We start from the raw sequence: 23398 nt of genomic DNA, 5'->3' as shown, positions 1-23398 counted from the left end.
GAAGAATTTATATTTCCTGTTCTGCCTCCTGAAAATAATCTAAAACAATTATAAAACTATCACCTTTAGTACATATGGAGGATTTATGTCTGAGCAGAATAAAAAAAAACAAAACATGTCCATTCCTTTATATTTAAACGATTCTCTTAGGTTTCCCTAAAAAAATCACCCAAACAACTGCTCGAGTTGTGGGAACTTGTTCATATCTTTCTAATTCTTACATCTTTATGTTGCCTTCCTGTCTGTCAAAGTAAATGATTTCAGAAATCTGCTGTGGGCTGGTGACTGGTTTAGGACCAAAATATATTCCTGATCTGCTGCTACATTATGAACCACTTTGATCTCTCAGATCCTCTTGGAAGGAGTCAAAACTAAAGGTGAAGAATCTGCAACTCTTTCTTTAAAATGAAGGCTGAAAACGTTTCTGTTTGTCACGGTCTTTTATTAAATCAAATAATTTCTCATCTCTGACACAGAACTGTAGCTCTTATATTTCTTGTTCTTTATTTGCTATTTTACTCCTTATTTCAATCTTATTGCTTTTTATATAGGATTTTAACTCTTGATTGCTTTGTTGGTCTAAATGTTCTACATGTTCCAAACAAATACATTTTCCCTTAGCAACAAGCTGAATAACCTGAGATAAATTACAGGATAAGTCAACAATAACAATGTAGTGAACGATGTAACTCAGGTATGAAACAGTCAACAAATAGAAAATACAACTGCATGAACAAATAAAATCAACATGTAAAAATCCCTCTCCTGGAATGAACAACGAATGAACAACATCCATCTGTGTCAGCAGAGTGAAGCACAGACAGCATGTGTCATCCCTGTATGAAGTGAATCAGATGGAGGTGTTTTGAACTTGTGGTCTGTCCCGTGTCGTATTTCCGAAGCCAAGATGAGACGACTGACTTTTCTTCTGGGCCAGTTCGGCCTTCAGGGCCCTCAGCTCTGTGGCAGCCTGTTTCCTCAGCTACACAGACATGGAATATATCATATATAGAGAGAGATTATACATTATTGATTATGTGCTTTTACTATTTAGAGAAAGTGACACTGTTAATTGATCAATCAATCAATTGACTAACTCGCTCACAAGGGACTTTCAGACTTGTCTGAGGTTAAAATCATATTTCAAAACAGAGAAATAAACGTTACCTTTATCTCCGTCACCAGCTTCATCTTGGCATCTTCTACATTCCTCTTCAGGTTGTCAATCTCGTGACTCTCTGTCATGATCTGAATGATCAGCTCATTCTGAAATCAAAGATACTTCTTTTTTAACGCATAAAGGTCATTAAAGTACTTACTTTTCAGTATTTGTGCTTGATATACCCAAACTAAAAAGGTTATAGAGAAAGGCAAAATATTCTTTTGAGAAATAATTTGACTGAGTGTCGTCCTCTACAGACTTTAACACTTCAACTATTATAAAAACAGACAAAACAGTAGATCAAATATTTATGATTACTGACATTTTCAGGCACAAAGAAGTAGTTGACATCTGCAACATTATAGTTTAACAGAAAGAGGTATTTAGTGACAAATGTAATAGGGACATATAGGTTTTGTCTAGTTTATAGTATTTCACCCATGTATTATAACATAGTCTCAAATTAAAAGTCAGTTTATCTACTCTTTGATGATTCAAGTGTGATCATTATTTCTTAAGCAATCTCTTGCCGATTTGGATAAAACTACAGCAAATATGAAAATGGTCTTTAAAATCAAGCAGCTTTCACCTTGATGGAGGACCTGCCTTGTCGTCTCGGCTTCCCTCTGTTATCTCTGGCTTGGAGCTGGTGCAAGAGTTTGTTGTAAAATGTCTCCAGCTCCTGTCGTAACTTTCTCAGGCTGTCCTCCAGTGGCGCTGTGGCCTTCTTGGTTTCAAAATATTTCTTTTTCCAACTGTCCCGGGCTTTACAATGAACGAGAAGGACAGAGCATCAGCAGAATTCAGTTACTTTTTCATTTGTTTATCTATTTTTCCGGAAAATAACTGACTCAGCTGGTGTCCTATAATATCCAACATGAGTCATCAAACAGATAGCATGTGGATGTGGGCGACTTCAGGCAATGATGTGGCACTTCTGGCCTTCTTGTGGCCCGGACAACAAAGGATGTGAGCCAAAAGCTGCCCACTAAAATAGCAAGTGGCCCGAATATCACAAAAGACATGCGGGGCCTTTTTTGGCAAACATGCGGTGCTATAGGTGGAATCTGGATGTGAACATAAAGAGGCCCATGTGATAAATGCTGAATGTGGTCCAAATAGCACAAAGCAAATTGGGCTACCATTGGGACCTTTGGTTGACATGCAGTACTGCTATGGCTAACTTGTGGCCCAGATCTGGAAAGCAGGAGAGGACCACCCAAGTGTAATCATTCCAGGCGGTACATGGGCTGGATGTGGGTCAAATCTGATGTGGGACGAGGCGCTGTAATAAAAATGATTACCCCCCTCAATGTTTAAACGGCTCAATTGCTGCTGTCTTGTGACGTCTTATGAGCTGTGGCTCAGGGGGAGAGAGGGCCGTACACAAAATATTGAACCCCAAATTGCCCCTGACTGCCGTGTGGACAGAGTATGAATGGATTATAGAAAAAGCTTTGTGTATAGGAACGCTGTAAGAATGTGTGAATGTGAATGTGACTTGAATTGTAAAGACTGGAAAAGTGCATTTACCATATTTTAAAAGATCGCACGCACACACACACACACACACACACACACACACACACACACACACACACACACACACACACACACACACACACACACACACACACACACACACACAGAGTTTATCCACTGCAGCAAAACTAAGAAAACGTGAGCTCATAGTCACAGTATATGACCCCTGAGCAGTTAATGGCTCTTTTTTGATTCCCAGATTTCTGGCAAGAAAACTTTATTGATTCTTTATATTTAACCGACCCAACCCACCTTGGTTCCTCCTGTGTCTGTTCTGGGCCAGTAAATCTTTGCCCTTTCTCAGCAGCTCCTGCCTCGTCCACTCCAGCTGCCTCCTCTCCTCCCTCACCAGCTTGATCTCCTCGATCAGCTCCTCTCCTGGTGGAAACAAACCCGTGTCTTAAAACAAGAAGGATCATTAGTTCTTGTTATGTGGCAGTGGTGGCAGCTTACTGTTTGTCTGGAAGACTGGGGGAGCAGCAGGTTTATGGGTCAACAAGGCCATGTGCAGGCCTGGAGGCGGAGAGGAGCAGTGGACGGGCCAAGACGACACAGCAGGACTTCCTGTCGCCTTAAAAACAAACAGTAAACACAACAGCATGAGGTTGTCATGTGAATCGATTTTCATGGATTTGTGTGGATTCCAGTGCTTTGTTTTCTCCAAAGACCTCACACACTCCACTGAACCCACCTGCTGGCACAGGAATTCAGACTAATCACTTGTATGTCCACTTCCTGCTCGTTTTAACGACAGGTTCATGCTCGAGAGTAAAGGCTGAAGAAAACAACTTTGTACATTACCCCGCTTGATGATTTAAGCGTGCGTACATCTTTTGATTTCCCAACCCTGCAAACAGACACACTGTTAGAAGAACAAGCAGCTGCAATACTAGTGTTCACTGCAGAATCGTGCTGGTCACATCGTACCCGTCTGTGAACGAGAAGCCTGAATCTCCGTCCTCCAGCGACTCTGCCACTCCTGAATCTCTGGCCACTTTTCTCTGGTACTGTTTCTTCCTCCTGCAGGTTTCTTCTTTTTCTGGCGGCTCCTTGGCCTGAGCTGAATCAGCTTCACGTCGCTGTGAAACTGTTGAATCAAGAGCTGAGGGACATCATGACAGATCTTACAGATTTATTTTTCAGGAGAGCTAAAAATGTAAACCTTTTTTGTGTGCTGAAGTTGTGTATTATCTTGTATTGTACTTTTCATTTTTACCTTTACTCAGTGACACCGGCTGCGGTGCCCTTTGACTCTGAGCCTTGCTGGGACAACACTGCTCTGTACACTCAGGCTTGTTGGAAGACAGAGCCTCCTCGTCATGTTCTCCATCTCCCTCTGAAGAACTGTAGCTCTGCTCCTCTTCCTCCTCCTCCTCCTCCTCCTCCTCTTCTTCCTCTTCCTCTTCATCCTCCTCCTCCTGTTCTTCCAGGCTTAGGGTGGGAGGTGGCTGATGGGAACACTGCGGGATGAGGGGGAATTTAACAGCCTCCTTTGTCCTGGTTGGCAGGCTGCATGTCTTGGGAGGGTGGTGATAGGTGGGGGGGTCCGGGGAGATGCTGCTGGTGTCCGGGCTGAGGGAACAAGTGCTGCTGCTGCTCTCCACGGTGGGCAGCAGGTAGAGCTCCGGCTGCGGGGCCTGTCCACAGGAGACAACAACACAGTATATCACCCATTGATTGACAACTGAGGATTAATGCAAAGCAGAAATTCATTATAAAAAAAATAGCAGTGCTGAGAGCATAATAAACATAAAGTGTAGTCACACAAGGAGAGATGACCCCTAATTTATTGTTTAGCCAATAAATATCAACCGATATGAGTCTTTAATACTTATAAATTACCAATACAGACATATTGGTATGAGTGTTTATGATTACATATATGAAACTGTTCCTTTTACAGAATAAATAATGATGAAAAGATGAACATTCATGTCAAACTTTTACATAAAAATATTTTCCTAATCCAAGTTCGATATATTTCTGTTTAGTTTGTATTCATAGTTATTTAAAATAAAGGTTATGCTTGAAATGGAAAATATTAATCCTTGATAACATTTCTTTGACAGTAGGGTTTGATAACGACCCCTTAAATATATATATATGTTGGCTAATATATCTGTATTTTTACTGTCCTTAATATCGCCATCGGCCTCCAAAAATCCATATTGGTTAGGCAAGAGCATATTCAGATTTTTTTTTGGGGGTTGTTTTAAAATATATTCTTCTTGATACAAAGTCTCACTGAAGATATAAAACAAAACTAAAAATCATGAAGATAAATCATACATACATACGGTGGAGCAAATGTTTTCACTTTCAGATCCCTCTCCTGTTTGCTTTTAACCTGTAAGAGGAAGGAATCTGGTTGGTTTCAGAGCCAGGGCAGTAAAAACTGAGTGCATACACATACACACACACACACACACACACACACACACACACACACACACACACACACACACACACACACACACACACACACACACACACACACACACACACACACACACACACACACACACACACACACACACACACACACACACACACACACACACACACACACACACACACACACACACATGTTTTACACCCTTTATAGTGTGGCAGCCTGAGCAGTGACCTTGTTAACCAAACTGTCGGCTTTGTGTCTCTCTGCTGTCTGCCTGCTGAAACACAAGCAGCTTTAGAAACAGAGGAGTGCAGTGAAGAGCCAGCTGCTCTCACCAGTGCAAGACTGCGGCCCACACATTTCAGGAAGGAGAATTTGTTGATGCTCCTCTCGGTGCCAAGCAGAGCGCCCAGCTCGCTCCTCAGACTTCTCAGGGTGACATCTGGATAAACCCTAAAATAAAATAAAACGATTTTAGAGAACGGAACTGTTGCAGAACATTCAAAAGGTTACAAAATGCATTGTTTATGTTGTGTTTACTCTGCAAACAGAAGAAATCTGCATGAGGGTAGTCTGGGTTTCTGTAGGTTTTAGTGATCCAATATAATCTGAATTCAAGTGCCTTTAACTAAGCTGTAAGGTCATACCATCATTGTATTTTATTCTATTTTCATTTTACACAGTTCAATGTATCTTTGTATATTATTTTTCTCTTTTAACGCATTTAATAACATTTACAGATTACAGATGTGTGCTTTTTATTTCTTAGTCGTTTTACCGATTGTAAAATATTTTTGAATATAAACTGTATCTTTTTATCTATGTTCTAAATTTATTTTCTATCCATTGGAATTAGGCTAAAACTTTGATCCTATGTGACAGACACAGATAAACACACGGACGACGAGGCAGACACACACACACACACACACACACACACACACACACACACACACAGATAGAGACACACACACAAACACAGACAGACACACACACCTGATGAAGCCTGCAGATATGAAGCTCTCTATGGCTTCAGCTGGTACTTTATTGAGCTTCACGTTCCACTGGTCGTCTGGCACATACAGCACATGGAGCTCCACAAACTACACACATGATGAAACACAGACACCATGAGCCACGTGTGTGCATCTGGATTCATCTAGTCCTGTGAAGAGTTCGATCCCCTCAACATACCTTGCAACTGACCGGTCTTCTGTTCCCTGGATATCTGATGGACTCACACGACAGCTCCATCATCGGTGCGGCTCAGCATCAGGAGAAAACACTCAGAGAAAAAAACTCCTGGAGAGGGGGGGTGTCTGCAGGAGGCCCCTCTTTCTTTTTTCCTGCCTGTTGAAGGCGTTGACTGCTTAGTAACAATCTGCTGTGATCAAACACAGTGAGTCGTCCAGTGCACTTTGTTTTATGAGTGCCAGCAGTGGTTGCTCTGGTGGTGAGGATGACAACTGCAGTGAAGAGAGGGAGTCGATCACATCTGAGAGTTAACACTGTCCTCCATTATACTTTCATGCATTAGTTATCCGGTACTGTTTTCTATTCTATGAAAACATTTATATCGATGACTGTAACTATTTAACTGTGACTCAGAAATCAATCACAGATTTGAATTTTAAGGCAATTAAGAAAAAAGAAGGCTGATTTGATGTGTATTTCAATGAGGAAATGAGGGGAAAATATCTAATTTAATGTGCCTTATGATTAATGATATGTAATAAAACACATACTAATAATGTGTTGTTTTGTTCTCTGCAGTTGAGGCACCTTCATCACTAGAGGTCGCGATTTAAATAGAACTGGTGCTGCTTTCAGGAAATGTGGGAGTTGTCACGGTTATTATGTTCAGAGAAAACTTGTATTTTCTCCCCCAAAAATGTGTGTTTGGTTTAAAAGATAACAGGGTTAGATTGCAGACATAGGTCGCTCAAATGGCATCTGTATTACGTAAATGTTTACATTGTTTGTTCTGTTACTATATTATTTCTTGAATTGTGGTATATCTATGTTCTTAATAAAGCTGATTTGAAAAAAGCTCTTAACTAGTTTAAAATCGTTCATTTATATTTTTAAAAAAACGGAGTCCCTTAATTCTAGAACGGAAATATTTGTTCCTGTTTTGTTTCCAAGATAATAACTTATACACACAGTATAAAACATTCAAGTTGTGCAAACAACAGACTTTTTGATCGTGCACAGGTTATGTCTCGTGTGAACAAGATAATAACTTGTGCATATAAAGTTTTTTTTTAAATGTTGTGCAAATTGCATAAATTGCTTCTTCCCATTAGATTATTACGTCATGCACACGAGTTATGTCCTGTGTACAAAACATAATAACTTGTGCACACAATGGCATAAACGCCTTGCATAAACCTGTAAATGAACTATGTCGTTCGAACAAGATAATAACTTGTGCACACAACATGATTATCTGAAGGGATTTATCTTGTTTGCACAATGCAATTTTAATTTGATTTGCACAAGTTATTCTCCAGGACACAAGAAGAAAAGGGGCTCCCTACTTTTTAACTGAAAATCTTAAAAGTACTTCAGAGTTTATGTTGATCGGCTTTATTAACATCAAATACATATTACAATACAATAAAAAAAGACAGGAGGAGCATAGGAAAGTAATAGAGAGAAATAGAAAAGATGGCCAATAAGTGTGTACAAGCGATTTTCGTGTGATATAATAAAGTGTTTGGATTCCCGGGCCGTGAAGGCAGCACTGGCGGACCCTCCTTTAAAGAAAACCGGAAGCTGTTGGTAGAGGAAGGAAGCTGCCTCCAAACAACCACTAGTTATAAAAGTTCAACATTTGTGTCACCAAAGTTTGTCTCGACAATGTCCGGATCATCCAACATCGTAGCGATGAGGAAAATCGTCCAGCAGCTGCGTCTTGAAGCCGGAATCCACAGAGTCAAGGTAACGGCGGAGCTCGGTACTTTCTGGGCGTGTGTTGTTCCCCCAGCTCGGTAGAAGTTCCTCTGGTTGTTGGAGGAGGAATCGCTCAGTGGATCTGGGAACACTGTGTTTGTTAGCCACATGCTAACTAAGCTAACCCCTGGGGGGGTGTCCTCCACAGGTGTCCCAGGCCGCCTCCGACCTGCAGCAGTTCTGCCTGCAGAACGCCCAGCAGGACCCTCTGCTCACCGGCATGTCCTCCAGCAACAACCCGTTCAGACCACAGAAAGTCTGCTCCTTCCTATAGCAGCCTCCGCCTCTGTGAGTGACCACCAACCACATCTGCACGGCCTCTGGTGTAGCTCTGCCAGAGGTGGAGGAATTCAATCCAGAGCCACTGTATTGTCCCCAGAGGGTAATTCCAAGGCACAGAGAGCAAGTCAGGACAACGAGAGACAGAAAACAACAATGACATCAATGCAGTATACTAACATTGTAAAGTAAGAGTAGTGTATATGACTGGAGAAGTGAAAGCTGAATGTAAGAATTTAGATAAATACCTGAATGATTAAAGTGATCAAAGTGCATTGAGCTGAGTAATACAGACATAAATTATGTACAGTTAAAGGGATAGTTCACCCAAAAATGAAGATTCACTCATTATCTACTCACCACTATGCCGATGGAGGGGTGGGTGAAGTGTTGGTGTTTAAAAAAACAAATCCAACTTTTACTGTCATTACTTTTTTTGCAAATTGGAATCTAATTTTGTAGACATGTCACTTAAATTTCAAAGTAGCAACACAGTAAAAAGATATTCGACATAACAAAACACAGACGTAGTTGAGATGCTTGTTTATCAGATATTTATTGCAGCATTCTTGATCCCATTTTACATCCAATCTGTTGTACATGGAAATACATAAGAATAACTTAAAGGATTTAACAGATAAAATTTTTTTTACAGATTTCGGCTCTGAAGTTGGATTAATTTCTCTAGAGTGCAATGCAGAAGGCCACAAACATAACATGTCCGTGTGTCATACACTATATAGCTTTCATCACTAATGCACTTCCACCTCTGCAGGTTTTGGACATTGTGGTGCCTTGTGGAACTGAGCTGCAGGATCCTGCATCATGGACTGGAATCGTCTCAGGAGTTATAGGAAATTTCGGGACAAACGACTAACTTAAGATTTTTTTTTTTTTTTTTAACTCTTGCCTTTGTAAAATCTGATACAGAAACATTTCCAGGTGCTTAGGGGGCACAATAGATGTCTTAACCTACTTGCTTTACATTAACTAGCCCATATCATCACACTGTGCCTTTTGAATTGTACATGTTTTTCCATTCATGATTGATTTTGAGAAAAAAAAATCAATGATATTTCCATAGTTGAAAGTTTTATTAAAAGTATACACATATTTAGAAATATGTTCCATGTGTTTTTTGTATTTTACTTGAAACTCCTGTTACACTGTGGCAACTTACATATAGCTTGTGAAGACAAACTTCATAGGAATTGAACACAACATAACTTCCACATAAACATGCCGGTCAGAGGTTTCAGATTGATGGAGCATCTGCGTCTCCTCCTTGGTGTCCGACAGCAGACCGGGTGAAAGTCCTCGCCGTTCTTGTCTCACATTTAATTTCCAAAAGTCTTTGCAGATGCACCTTTAGAGAAATCGTTGTTCAGGGAAACTTGTGACGCAATCACAGGTACGGCTGGTTTTCCTCAAAGCATCTGGGGCATCCGCTATAAAGTCAATTTGTGTAAATCCACAAACAGCTGCAATATCTTAATAGCCGAATCCATCTCATGTGCTCAAAGCTGGAACTTCCGTCTGCAGGCATCCATCTCATGACGCTGGAAACAAAAGTAAACATTTTTTAAGCTCTTTTTTTTTGGACAAGAAAAGCCTGAGTGCTATACAGTTGGTTAAGTACATTGGAATAATCAATGGATGACTAAGCAAATATCTCCACATGTATGCAAAACTAGGCAAACACGACTAAAGTTCCACTGGGTTTACCATCTACAATATGTTGAAGAATAAAACTAAGTGTTCCTCTGACATCACTGCTTCCACCTCTATAGCTCTTCTGGTGTCTCCAAATAAAAGTTGAAGTGCTGAGAGACTGACCTTCAGGACCCACTCGTACTCCCCAAACTTGGAGTCAAAGGTGCCTTTCTGTAGAGAGCGCAGTTTGAGGGTGAAGCGTGGTCCCAGCTCCTGAATGCCAACTTTCTTCTCATTCTTGAAGATGTACCTTCACAGACGCAAAGAATCATTGATTTAACCTTTCAAATTTAAGACAAATTATTTTCAAAAAGGTCCAAAATGAAGCTCGTATGAGAGGAGCAAATGTCCAGCTCAACTCAGACTTCACATTCTAAACATTCACCTGTGGAATCTGAAAAAGATGAAGTCTCTCTGGTTGTGGAAGGTGGCCGCCTGTCGTCCTATAAACTGGGGGTCTTGAGGAAAGAGAGCAGCGAACAGCCGGCCGATGCTGTGCCCGAGGCGCGTGGAGAAGTTGTTGAGGATCACCTCTGGTGAGTGTTCTGTGGGATCTTTACCTCGTCTCTGCACAGAGAAAATAATTTCATGATGCCAGGATTACACAGCCAAGACTGAGCCTGAACTGAACATGCTTTTAAAATCTAAAAATTGTCTCAGGAAAAACAATGGTGTTGATTTTTGCTCCATCAAATTTTGTATAGTTGCAAACAAATCTTTAAATCCAGAAGCTTAAAATCTAATGAAACTACAACAGCTTTTCCTCAGGGGCAGTTTTTTTTAACTTAACTTTATTATATTTTCAACTTAATAAAATCAGAGAATCTAACAATGAAAAGAGGCTGGATGTATGTACTCACCTTTATCTCCTTCCGAAGTCGAACACTGCTGACCTTGAAGTGTGCAGTCGGCCCGTCAGGAAGGTGACAGAGAACCAAACCGTCTAAAAGTTGCGGTTAAGAAAGACGACCTTCAGAAAGTCTGAAAACCTAAAGCTCACTTCAGTAAAAGTACCAAAAATAGAACTCTTGCTTTTTATCCAAACCACAGTATTATAATAAAGATTAGATAATGTAAAACAGTATAGAACATATCCTCCTCTCCTATTACAGCTGCCTTTCAGTTAGGATACTTGGCATTTTGCGATCCTCGTTGATGACCATGAGGTAGGTGAAGTTCCTGGCGATGCACTGTGGAATGACCCTCTTCAGGGCCAAACCTCGTCTGTAGTACACGTGGGCGTTGGGGATCACCGTGGCCAGCTGCTCGCAAAACCTCACCGTCCTCTGCAAGACACACGTCAGCATGTTTAACACAAACATGTCTGAAAAGGACAAGATAGAAACTTTACCCTGAATAGCTAACAGCTGCCAATTTTCCACCTCAGGGCAATCTAATAAAATACATATCAGTATAAAAAAAAGAGAAGAGTAATTATATTTAGCCCACACAGGGTCAAGAGTGATCACGCATTGTCAACTATGTCAAACTTTAAAGGTTCAGTGTGTAGAGCTTAGTGACATCTAGTGGTGAAGTTACATGTTACAGCTGAACACCCCGCAACTCACCCTACTCTTCCAAACATGAAAAAGACCTGTCAGTCATAAAAACTCAAAAAGGTGTTTAGTTTGTCCAGTCTGGGCTACTGTAAAAAACATGGCGGCCTCCGTAGAGAGGACCTGCTCCTGATGTAAATATAAAGTATTTAAATATACACAGCTCATTCTAGGGTAAAGAAAACATCAATTCGTACAATTTAGATGAAACACTAGTGAAAACATCACTAAGATTATTTTATATTCAATTTCTGCCAAAAGATCCCTTTCACCTAAATCTTACACACTGAAGCTTTAAGTACAGCAGCTAAGAATCGTCATATTGTTGATCACTGAAAGTGGATGATACAATTCTTGAAAATAAAGCAATAAAATGGATAAGTTTGTCAATTTCAACTTGTGACAATAATCACACTTTGTAGACGTATAAAAAGAAGACACTAGAATTGCACATACCTCCGCCAACAACAGTCCCCTTAAATTCAAATTTCACACAGTAGACTTTTCATCTAAATCGCTGCATCATTTCTTGTGAAATTCTCTCAATGTTAAAGAAAGTGAAAAAAAATCCAAATAAAGATCACTTCATGGATTCCGTGCCAAAAGTGAACGGGTTCTTCCTGAACCCCATTTAAGCTGTTTACACTGTGTGTCATTTAAAAAAGGTCAAGAGGAATTTCTTCAGGTGCACGTTTACCAATAACTGTCCTCAGTGATATGATGTAAAAAGGCCACTCACCCCTCTGGGTCTGTCTGATGTTGTGATGAGCACTTTGGGGTTTGTGAGCCCGTTGAAATAAGCTGAAAACTCATCAGTTCCTTCGTCAAAGGCAACCTGACGATGAGAGAAAAACACACAACCACATAAATTTGTGCGCATTCATCACAAATACAACCTGTGATCATTTGAACAAGGTCTTGGTCTGCACCTCTTCATCCTCTGGGTCAACTGTTGTCTCGTCGTACACCCGCTGGTTCTCTATGGTCTTTGGGACCTCTTTGGGTGGTGCCTACGTGAGGGACAGAACAAATTCAAGAATAAATGCAATCGTCTTATTTTATTGTAAAAAATTATCGACTGATATTTGCAACATTTGGGACAAAACCGGAAAAACAACTCACCTTGTCACCGAGAGCTTCCCTCTCTTTTTTCTTCTTTTTCTTCAGCTGCAGCTTTTGCTAAAATACAAAAACAACTCAATGAGGAGACTTCTAACTTGTATTAACTGCTGAATTGACAGGGGATACATTTTTCTGCTGAAAATCAAGTTTCTGTTTCTATAAATCTACTTTTCAGGTTCCTATTTAGAGAAGCAGGTGGTTTCTGGGTAATTCAATTTCCATGTATCATAGAGATGTTCAGACACAATTATCTGAAATGCCTCCGATGCTGCCGAAAAATGCCGGGTCGGGCCTCGGCTGGTAGCAAATCTATGTACCAATGCGATACCACGTCTTTAAAGTATATTAGTTACATCCAAATATAACAGCAATTTTTCTTTCCCCAGAAACCACCGGTTCACCGCCTCAAAACAACAAACCAGGGTTCTCAACTACAACAATAGCACTGCACTGTAACAGCTCGTTAAAAAGGAAGTCATTGTTGTGTATTCCTTAATGTTGTGTCGTTTTTTCAGTTATGACCGTCAAACTCGACAATATAAGTTCTCTAGCATTTATTCTGTACAACTTTACTCCTACTGTATCTCCTGTCAGGTGGAATAGGTCAGGCTAAACATTACAACCGCACTCAGGATAACACAGTCATATTGAAGATTACGATTTCACACGTGCATTTCGTGGAAACATTGGTATTTTGCATGTGTCTGACCCTGCACTGATCAACAACATAAAGAACTAGTAATGCGATGCCACTTTAGATGAGTAACAGTATCTCAGCAATGACTCAAAAAGCCAAAGGCCAAAATTTCCGGAGGTGACCAATCTTAAATCATGGATCTTTAAGCAACTTGATCTGTTGTGATCACTCAAAATGATGTTAGTTCTTATGTTGAGGATGAACAAATTGTTCAGGTAAACGTGGAGCTGGAACAGAGCCTGAGAACATGTCTCTGTGACGACATAGTTCAAACGTGACCTGAACCGCCTGACCTCCATGTGGTGTTGTCTTTACCTTCTTCTTCTCCAGCTTTATCTTCATGAACATGAGGTGTCTCCTCTGTTTGTTCTTGATTTCAGACACACTGAAGTTCGGGGGAAAGGCTCCCTCACTGTTCTCCATCTTCTTCTCGTCCTCCTCTTCCTCCACCTTCCTCTCCGCTCCACTTCCTTCTCCATTTCCACTCCTCTTCTTCTTCGGTGTCTTATTCTTCCTCTTCTTTCCGGTGTTGACCTGACTAACTGGGACCTCTGTGACGTCCATCTCGTGCCGGTGGTCTCTCTTATTTAGCTTTTTCTGTTTTCACGTGTGCTACTGCTGGCTGTCCGCTCGTGGCTTCACTTCCGGGGGACACGAGGTGATCGACTTGTGGTGGTCGGGGGAAGATACGGTGACACCTGGTGGTGAGGAGGAGAAACAACAGTCAACAAGCAATTTAATTACTGCATTTAAGTACATTTTAATGTTTATGTTCTTTACTTTAGTAGATTTTTACAATGCATTGTGTTACATGCTCACTGTTTTCTTTCTCTATATCTCTAAAAGTAATCAATAACGAGAGGGGAACCTGAAATGAACTTGGAAGAAGCCGAGACTGAACCATATGTAATAGACCTTTGCATTGGGGAATAGGCTATACTTGTCAAATACTTTTAGTTTAAATATTATATTCAAACTCACTTACTTTTACCCAAGTAGAAACGTTAATATGGTACTTAATTTTCTTGAGTACATTGTTGTCTATTTGTTTGTACTATTACTTAAGTAAAACGTTTGACTACTTTTTAAAAAATGTTTACCACAATATCATGCTGGATGTGCATGCCTCTGAAATACATGCATATCATTTAAATTTCCAGCTTCATGTATTTTACTTGTGACTTTAGAGGAAGGTTGTTGCAAACAGGAGGCCACATTATCACAGAGACTCAGAGCTCTGCATTTCTATGAAGCCACTTCCTTCTCCGACAAGATTAAAAATCGTCAATCATCAACTGGTTGTGTGCAACACCAGTTCCTGTTTCATAAATAGTCAAAATAACAGGAAACATCTCAATGAAATGTATACAACCCATGCAGTGTAACTATTATTTCAATTTTTATTTAAATGATTATTATTTAACTTGTAATTTTAAAATTTCCTGATTATATGAAGCACAAAAACAAAACACATGGTACACTCAAAAATAAAATACAACCAAAAAAAGGCTCAATAAAAATTTGGTCTGAATGATTTGAAGTTGAAATAAAATTTTAAAGAAATTTAAAAGTTTAAAAGAAATAAAATACATAAAAAAAGATGACAACATTTCTACTTCAGGTTTATCTAACCTTACAGCCAAAGGTCCCCCGAAAAAGGGAAAATTTAAAACAATGTGTATTTTTTCACCGTCTAATCACAGGTTTTTTTTATGTCTTGAGCTTTATGTAATGATTAGAAAATATAAATTATAGGCAATAAAGATATATATGTTAAAATAAAGGAAATCAAGCTATTAAAACACATTATTTCTTCTTAAACTTCTTCAAACATGATTTAAAATAAAAGTCATGCAGTCTTTGATTTGTAGAAATAAACCACACAGAAAATAAAAGACAGAGTTGATCATACACTAAAACAAACTTGGGTATAACTTCTAAAAATGTATACAGTACAACAAAACAAATTTCTGGATAAGTCACTTCAGTTTCCTGACGAAAAAAAAAAAAAGAATTTCATAGGGTTGTGCCATTAAAGCTCTCTTTGCTGAGCACGTGCACGTTCATGGTTTACATGGTTCACTCTGTTTAATCAGTAAAGAGAAAGCGGCAGAGACATCAGCATCATTGATGCATATGGCTCCTCCACCTCTGCCATTCTGACTCATCTCCCTGTTCATGTCGGCGATGCAGGTCCAGCCACCGTCAGCCGTCACGCTCCACTTGGAGTGATCGACAGTGTCGGTGAAGGGCAGTGTGCCGGGAAGTTGTACCTTCTTCACATTGTACACATGGTGAGGGATGCTGCAGTTAGAAGGCAGGGGGCGACGCATCTTTCCCCAGCTCTTGACGTACAGATGCTTCTTCACAGAGTTTACAATAAGGCCAGAGTAAATATCTGTGAAAGTAGAGAAAACAAAGTGGAACACATAAACCATGAAAAAGAGAAGTGCAAAACATTTTAGAAAAACATTTCACAAGTAAAGTAACACAACTTGGATATATACACTGAAAAAATAATGTTTTTGGATCAACTCAAAAATTACTTCAATTGGTAAAACAAATGAATTAAAGGTAGTTATATTAATACATTTGCTAAATTCACTTTGAAAAAACTTTTTATGGTTTAAGTCTATTTTGTCAATTTAGTTTTATTCTATTTCACTTAGTCCGCAACAGTACGTGGCCACCGTGACTTGGGGAGATGATAATACTCCTTTTAGAAAAGACATCTCAGATTTGGTGATGGTCTCCCTGATGCATCCCCTGAGAATCGATACTTCTGTCTCCAGAAAAAATGTAGTTTAAAAAGTAATTTTTAAAGTTGGAAGCAATTATTTTTTTCAGTGTACAGGGTCACACGTTTTCTTAGTGAGAGCAAGTGTTTCCTATTTGTCAAGTTCATCATCAACCTAATTTTAACTTTTTAGACTGAAAACACTTACCATCCCCAAATCGTGAGTATTTTGCAAAGCTGCTGAACCTCTGTCCTTTCACCGACGTCAGCGTCATTATTCTAAACCAGGGCGTCCTCTTTGGGTAGCAGGTTCTCAGTGCCACACAGCGCAGCTCAGTTGGAAAGGTTTTGGTTATTCTAGAGTCGTATGAATAAGCGTGGATGTATTTGAGCTGCAGTCCTGAGAATTTAGATACAAGATGTTATTGTTCAATGGGATTGTCTCCCCTTTTTAGCAAATTATCAAATGGCATTAACCTACCTATTTGTTTGAATGTAGCATAGGAGTAAGTGACACATATAAATGTTTGAGCATTAGCGTTTCCACTTTGAGGCCAGAAGTCTTGACTGCGATATGTTGGAAATTTTGGTGTGCTGTGTGAGAGCCAGACTCCAGTTCGTTCGCCCAACATTACGACTCCTTCAGGTCGTTAAACAGAAGAAAACAGAAACACAGCTTTGTTATATTTGGATGTTTTTTGGCTTTGAAAGCAATACAGTGAAAGATTGCAGCTCCCACCTTTACTGTGTCCAAATGATGCAGGAGCTGGCTTTTTTGGTTTCGGAGGCTGATCGTTATAGAGCAGATATCCAAATCCTGCCGTCTAAAAAAAAACAATGACACTGTTAAGACTTGTGACTGCAGGCTGTCATGCCAGAGAGACACGTGTTACCTTTTGGTCGTAGAAGTCGAGAAGAGGTTTCAGGGTGTGGGCCAGGGTGCCAGAGTTGCTGTTGATATTCTCTCTGCTGCGTGTCCAACCACTGCTGCTCTCATCCATGTACAGATATGACAGACCACCGTCGTTCATGTTGGGCAACTTGTATAAGATGTACCTAATGGCACAGAGAGAAATGCATTTTTGTCATGCGTCCAGCTGATACTGAGAATAGGTGAAAATATAAACTGCCACAATTTGAAGTTTCCACCAACCAGTCGACCTCGTTTCCATCGTCATTCCTGCAACTCACGTCTGATTCGCAGGCTTGAAAAAAGATCCCAGTGCTAAAGAGGAATCTTATCACTGTTTTCTGAAACAGTCAAACAAAGTCCGGAAGTTACAATGTCAGATAAATTAGCTGTCTCTGTGATATAGGGTTTTTTATATCAGTGAATCTTTTATCGTAACTTTGGCCCTATATGCTAATTACAGTAAAGATGCATCAGATCATCACAGTCCAACTGAGAAATTTTAATTTAATTTGTGTTTTGATGACTACTGGAGAAAACATGTGTAGAGCTGTAGACAAACACAAAAGCTTATTATATATTATATATTTAAACCTAAATTATCTACAATAAAATCCAATTAGATTAGATGCCTCAAAAATAAAATCTTGATTTAGGGTCCACTCTTCTACCCTGGATCTTTGGACTGCTTTTAAATCCCTTCTTAAACAATATTTGTAAAATGTATATTGTTGGGGTGATCTATTTAATTTGATTTAATAACTTTAAAAAATCTTCATTGTTATCTAATTTCATTTTTTGTTCTATTATTTCATCTTCTTTCTGGTTGAATTTTTGTTTATTTTACTTATGTATATTCATATTTTTAAATTTAATTTTCATTCTGAAGCATTTTGTCTTATCATTGGGCTGCAAGAGATCTGCATTTCCTGGACTGTTCAACCTATAGTGCAACTAAACCAGCTCCATTAGTTTTTTTTAACATTATTCAAAATAACAGTCAACATCTCTTTGTAAAAATCAACACAGTGCAACAAACTATAAACTCAGTTTACTCCATTATCTAAAACATATCAAGCGCATTCTGTAGTTATTTAAAACTGCAGAACACAGTAGTTTTACAGTTCAGTATTCAAGTATGAATGTGGAATTTCAGTTTGTCTTTTAGTGCCTCTGTAAGACAGAAGAGACACAACATTAAACCATACACAACCTCAACCAACACCTGAGTCAAGTTTAAAACATATAAACACTTTACTTACATATCTCATCATCTCCATGTCTGCTTTGTGAAGATGCTTTTATCAAATGTCCTCGTTACATGAAACAGAAACCTTCAATGAGCTTACTTGTTCCTGATTCACAAGCTTCACTGCAGATGAGTCATTGATTGTTTGCCTAAACTTGGTAATCTATCCTAACGGCTCAGGAGGATGCAGTGTGTATTGTGATGCTGTCAAGAGGGAGGTGCTGCACCATAGAAACGCAAAGATCTCAAACTAGCATTTTAAAAACAATAAAACAAATATATACTTATACAAGTCTTTTGTTTTTCTAGTGGCAGCAGCACCAACCCTGTGCTGGATGTGCATGCCTCTGAAATACATGCATATCATTTAAGTTTCCAGCTTCATGTATTTTACTTGTGACTTTAGAGGAAGGTTGTTGCAAACAGGAGGCCACATTATCACAGAGACTCAGAGCTCTGCATTTCTATGAAGCCACTTCCTTCTCCGACAAGATTAAAAATCGTCAATCATCAACTGGTTGTGTGCAACACCAGTTCCTGTTTCATAAATAGTCAAAATAACAGGAAACATCTCAATGAAATGTATACAACCCATGCAGTGTAACTATTATTTCAATTTTTATTAAAATGATGATTATTTAACTTGTATTTCTTTGAATTTCCTGATTATATGAAGCACAAAAGCAAAACACATGGTACACTCAAAAATATAATACAACCAAAATGAAAACAAACACAACAACCAAGAAAAGGCTCAATAAAAATTTGGTCTGAATGATTTGAAGTTTAACTAAAATTTGAAAACAGACATATTCTAAATATAACATAACAAAACGAAATACACGTAAATATTGTTTAAAAGTAATAAAATACATAAAAAAATATGAAAACATTTCTTCTTCAGGTTTATCTAACCTTGCAGCCAAAGGTCCCCCGAAAAAGGGAAAATTTAAAACAATGTGTATTTTTTCACCGTCTAATCACAGGTTTTTTTTATGTCTTGAGCTTTATGTAATGATTAGAAAATATAAAGATAATATATGTTAAAATAAAGGTAAGCAAGCTATTAAAACAAATTCTTTATTCTTAAACTTCTTAAAACATGATTTAAAATAATAGCCATGCAGTCTTTGATTTGTAGAAATGAACCACACAGAAAATAAATGACAGAGTTGATCATACACTAAAACAAACTTGGGTATAACTTCTAAAAATGTATACAGTACAACAAAACAAATTTCTGGATAAGTCGCTTTAGTTTCCTGACTTAAAAAAAAAAAAATTCTGAGGGTTGTGCCCTTAAAGCTATCTTTGCGGAGCACGTGCACGTTTACGGTTACATGGCTGTGTCTCTTTAATTAGTAAAGAGAAAGCTTTACCGATCACAGTATCATTGATGCATATGGCTCCTCCACCTCTGCGCATCTGAGTCATATGCCTGTTCATGTCGGCGATGCAGGTCCAGCCACCGTCAGCCGTCACGCTCCACTTGGAGTGATCGACAGTGTCGGTGAAGGGCTGCGTGCCGGGAAGTTGTACCTTCTTCACATTGTACACATGGTGAGGGATGCTGCAGTTAGAAGGCAGGTGGTTATACTTCTTTCCCTTGATCCTTCCCCAGCTCTTGACGTACAGATCCTTCTTCACAGAGTTTACAATAAGGCCAGAGTAAATATCTGTGAAAGTAGTGAAAACAAAGCGGAACACATAAACCATGAAAAAGAGAAGTGCACAACATTTTAGAAAAACATTTCACAAGTACATAAAAAAACACAACTTGGATATATACACTGAAAAAAGAAAGTTTTTGGACCAACTCAAAAATTACTTCAATTGGTAAAACAAATAAATAAAAGGTAGTTATATTAATACATTTACTAAATTCACTTTGAAAAAACTTTTATGGTTTAAGTCTATTTTGTCAATTTAGTTTTATTCTATTTCACTTAGTCATAACAATGCGTGGCCACCGTGACTTGGGGAGATGATAATACTCCATTGAGAAAAGACATCTCAGATTTGGTGATGGTCTCCTGATGAATCCTGAGAATCGATACTTCCGTCTCCAGAAAAATGTTATGTAAAAAGTAATTTTTAATGTTGGTAGCAATAATTTTTTCAGTGTACAGGGTCACATGTTTTCTTAGTGAGAGCAAGTGTTTCCTATTTGTCAAGTTCATCATCAACCTAATTTGAACTTTTAGACTGAAAACACTCACCATCCCCAAATCGTGTGTATTTTGCAAAGCTCCTGAACCTCTGTCCTTTCACCGACGTCAGCGTCATTATTCTAAACCAGGGCGTCCTCTTTGGGTAGCAGGTTCTCAGTGCCACACAGCGCAGCTCAGTTGGAAACGTTGTGGTTATGTCAGAGTCGTATGAATAAGCGTGGATGTATTTGAGCTGCAGTCCTGAGAATTTAGATACAAGATGTTATTGTTCAATGGGATTGTCTCCTTTTAGCAAATTAACAAATGGCATTAACCTACCTATTTGTTTGAATGTAGCATAGAGTAAGTGACACATATAAATGTTTGAGCATTAGCATTTCCACTTTGAGGCCAGAAGTCTTGACTGCGATTTGTTGGAAATTTCGGTGTGCTGTGTGAGAGCCAGACTCCAGTTTGTTCGTCCAACATTACGACTCCTTCAGGTTGTAAAACAGAAGAAACAGAAACACAGCTTAGTTATATTGGGATGTTTTTTGGCTTTGAAAGCAATACAGTGAAAGATTGCAGCTCCCACCTTTACTGTGTCCAAATGATGCAGAAGCTGGCTTTTTGTTTCGGAGGCTGATCGTTATAGAGCAGATATCCAAATCCTGCCGTCTACAAAAAAAACAATGACACTGTTAGGACTTGTGACTGCAGGCTGTCATGCCAGAGAGACACGTGTTACCTTTTTGTCGTATAAGTCGAGAAGAGGTTTCAGGGTGTGGGCCAGGGTGCCAGAGTTGCTGTTGATATTCTCTCTGCTGCGTGTCCAACCATTGCTGCTCTCATCCATGTACAGATATGACAGACCACCATCGTTCATGTTGGGCAACTTGTATAAGATGTACCTAATGGCACAGAGAGAAATGCATTTTTGTCATGCGTCCAGCTGATACTGAGAATAGGTGAAAATATAAACTGCCACAATTCGAAGTTTCCACCAACCAGTCGACCTCGTTTCCATCGTCATTCCTGCAACTCACGTCTGATTCGCAGGCTTGAAAAAAGATCCCAGTGCTAAAGAGGAATCTTATCACTGTTTTCTGAAACAGTCAAACAAAGTCCGGAAGTTACAATGTCAGATAAATTAGCTGTCTCTGTGATATAGGGTTTTTTATATCAGTGAATCTTTGTATCGTAACTTTGGCCCTATATGCTAATTACAGTAAAAGATGCATCAGATCATCACAGTCCAACTGAGAAATTTAAATTTAATTTGTGTTTTGATGACTACTGGAGAAAACATGTGTAGAGCTGGAGACAAAACAAAAGCTTATTATATATTATATATTGAAACCTAAATTATCTACAATAAAATCCATTATTAGATTAGATGCCTCAAAAATAAAATCTTGATTTAGGGTCCACTCTTCTACCCTGGATCTTTGGACTGCTTTTAAATCCCTTCTTAAAACAATATTTGTAAAAATGTATATTGTTGGGGTGATCTATTTAATTTGATTTAATAACTTTAAAAAAAATCTTAATTGTTATCTAATTTCATTTTTTGTTCTATTATTTCATCTTCTTTCTGGTTGAATTTTTGTTTATTTTACTTATGTATATTCATATTTTTAAATTTAATTTTCATTCTGAAGCATTTTGTCTTATCATTGGGCTGCAAGAGATCTGCATTTCCTGGACTGTTCAACCTACAGTGCAACTAAACCAGCTCCATTAGTTTTTTTTAACATTATTCAAAATAACAGTCAACATCTCTATGTAAAATCAACACAGTGCAACAAACTATAAACTCAGTTTACTCCATTATCTAAAACATATCAAGCGCATTCTGTAGTTATTTAAAAACTGCAGAACACAGTAGTTTTACAGTTCAGTATTCAAGTATGAATGTGTGAATTTCAGTTTGTCTTTTAGTGCCTCTGTAAGACAGAAGAGACACAACATTAAACCATACACAACCTCAACCAACACCTGAGTCAAGTTTAAAACATATAAATACTTTACTTACATATCTCATCATCTCCATGTCTGCTTTGTGAAGATGCTTTAATCAAATGTCCTTGTTACATGAAACAGAAACCTTCAATGAGCTTACTTGTTCCTGATTCACAAGCGTCACTGCAGATGAGTCGTTGATTTTCTGCCTAAACTTGGTAATATACCCTCTGGGCTCAGGAGGATGCAGTGTGTATTGTGATGTTAACAAGAGGGAGGTGCTGCACCAAAGAAACACAAAGATCTCAACCTAGCCTTTTAAAAACAATAAAACAAATATATACTTATACAAGTCTTTTGTTTTTCTAGCTGCAGCAGCACCAACCCTGTGAGGTGTTTGAATATTTATTGTTTAATCATGACAGTCTGATGATACCTAGAGCTGTGTGTGCGTGTGTGTTTTTCCTCAGCGTCCCTGCTTTAAGTTTTAAATAAGATGATCTGACATTGATGCCTGAATGAGATAAAGCTCATTCGAGTCACTCAGTTCGAATCATGAGGTGTGTAAGGTTCAGTGTGATATTAAAGTCCATTACTTCAAATCTGATGCATTTTGACTTACAGATAGTAAAGTAGTGTTAAGAGAGGAAGTATAACAATTAAAAGCTGGTGGGTAGTTTGTATTATAATGTGATTCAAGTTGCAATTATCTTTGTTTCCGGCATCGAACTGAAAATGAATATGGTCAGCTTGGTTAGTCCGGATTCAGACATCATAGATTCTGAAATACACTTATATCTGAATTTATCCTGATACCTAACCTTTGATTTTGAACTTTTAAAGTTTGAATATAATCAAAATGAGATGTTTTTCCTTTCGGTAGTTCCTCACTAACATAAAAAGTGAAAAAATGAAGTTTGTAATATTCAAATGAAACACATGTGAGAGTTGTGATGCAAGTTCTGCAAT

The 23398-nt window shown here is 38.6% G+C and overlaps 4 protein-coding genes and 1 pseudogene across 4 annotated transcripts; 1 reads left to right on the top strand and 4 right to left on the bottom strand.

The window, feature by feature from the left end:
- Nucleotides 1-425: 425 nt before the first annotated feature.
- spata1 (spermatogenesis associated 1) lies at nucleotides 426-6503 on the bottom strand. The gene is given in 12 exon segments (XM_047343283.1): nucleotides 426-910; nucleotides 913-982; nucleotides 1168-1266; nucleotides 1752-1927; nucleotides 2957-3082; nucleotides 3158-3264; nucleotides 3605-3791; nucleotides 3921-4341; nucleotides 4998-5051; nucleotides 5435-5552; nucleotides 6096-6202; nucleotides 6294-6503. Coding segments are annotated over 12 exon segments (1608 nt in total). The 5' UTR covers nucleotides 6357-6503; the 3' UTR covers nucleotides 426-830.
- Nucleotides 6504-7840: 1337 nt separating this feature from the next.
- LOC118121377 (guanine nucleotide-binding protein G(I)/G(S)/G(O) subunit gamma-5) lies at nucleotides 7841-9454 on the top strand. The gene is made up of 3 exons (XM_035177211.2): nucleotides 7841-8042; nucleotides 8203-8342; nucleotides 9109-9454. Exons 1-2 carry the CDS (start codon nucleotides 7962-7964, stop codon nucleotides 8326-8328), a joined length of 207 nt encoding a protein of 68 aa, XP_035033102.1. The 5' UTR covers nucleotides 7841-7961; the 3' UTR covers nucleotides 8329-8342; nucleotides 9109-9454.
- Nucleotides 8871-14121, bottom strand: rpf1 (ribosome production factor 1 homolog). The gene is made up of 9 exons (XM_047343183.1): nucleotides 13737-14121; nucleotides 12725-12781; nucleotides 12532-12612; nucleotides 12342-12437; nucleotides 11179-11332; nucleotides 10907-10989; nucleotides 10432-10613; nucleotides 10170-10296; nucleotides 8871-9892 (listed from the first exon to the last, which is right to left on the bottom strand). The coding sequence occupies exons 1-9, from the start codon at nucleotides 13983-13985 to the stop codon at nucleotides 9851-9853; spliced, it is 1071 nt and encodes a 356-aa protein (XP_047199139.1). The 5' UTR covers nucleotides 13986-14121; the 3' UTR covers nucleotides 8871-9850.
- Nucleotides 14122-14892: 771 nt separating this feature from the next.
- On the bottom strand, nucleotides 14893-18443 carry LOC124854750 (deoxyribonuclease-2-alpha-like). Its single transcript, XM_047343083.1, has 7 exons — nucleotides 18331-18443; nucleotides 17312-17409; nucleotides 17052-17214; nucleotides 16898-16982; nucleotides 16640-16798; nucleotides 16367-16558; nucleotides 14893-15819 (listed from the first exon to the last, which is right to left on the bottom strand). Exons 1-7 carry the CDS (start codon nucleotides 18346-18348, stop codon nucleotides 15485-15487), a joined length of 1050 nt encoding a protein of 349 aa, XP_047199039.1. The 5' UTR covers nucleotides 18349-18443; the 3' UTR covers nucleotides 14893-15484.
- A 473-nt stretch (nucleotides 18444-18916) lies between these two features.
- On the bottom strand, nucleotides 18917-22706 carry LOC118120643 (annotated as a pseudogene).
- Nucleotides 22707-23398: the final 692 nt, after the last annotated feature.

Source organism: Hippoglossus stenolepis, chromosome 14 (assembly GCF_022539355.2).
Source record: "Hippoglossus stenolepis isolate QCI-W04-F060 chromosome 14, HSTE1.2, whole genome shotgun sequence".
In the NCBI taxonomy this organism is placed as follows: domain Eukaryota; kingdom Metazoa; phylum Chordata; class Actinopteri; order Pleuronectiformes; family Pleuronectidae; genus Hippoglossus; species Hippoglossus stenolepis.
The sequence above is the reverse complement of the archived record's forward strand: the minus strand, read 5'-3'. Positions and strand labels throughout refer to the sequence as shown.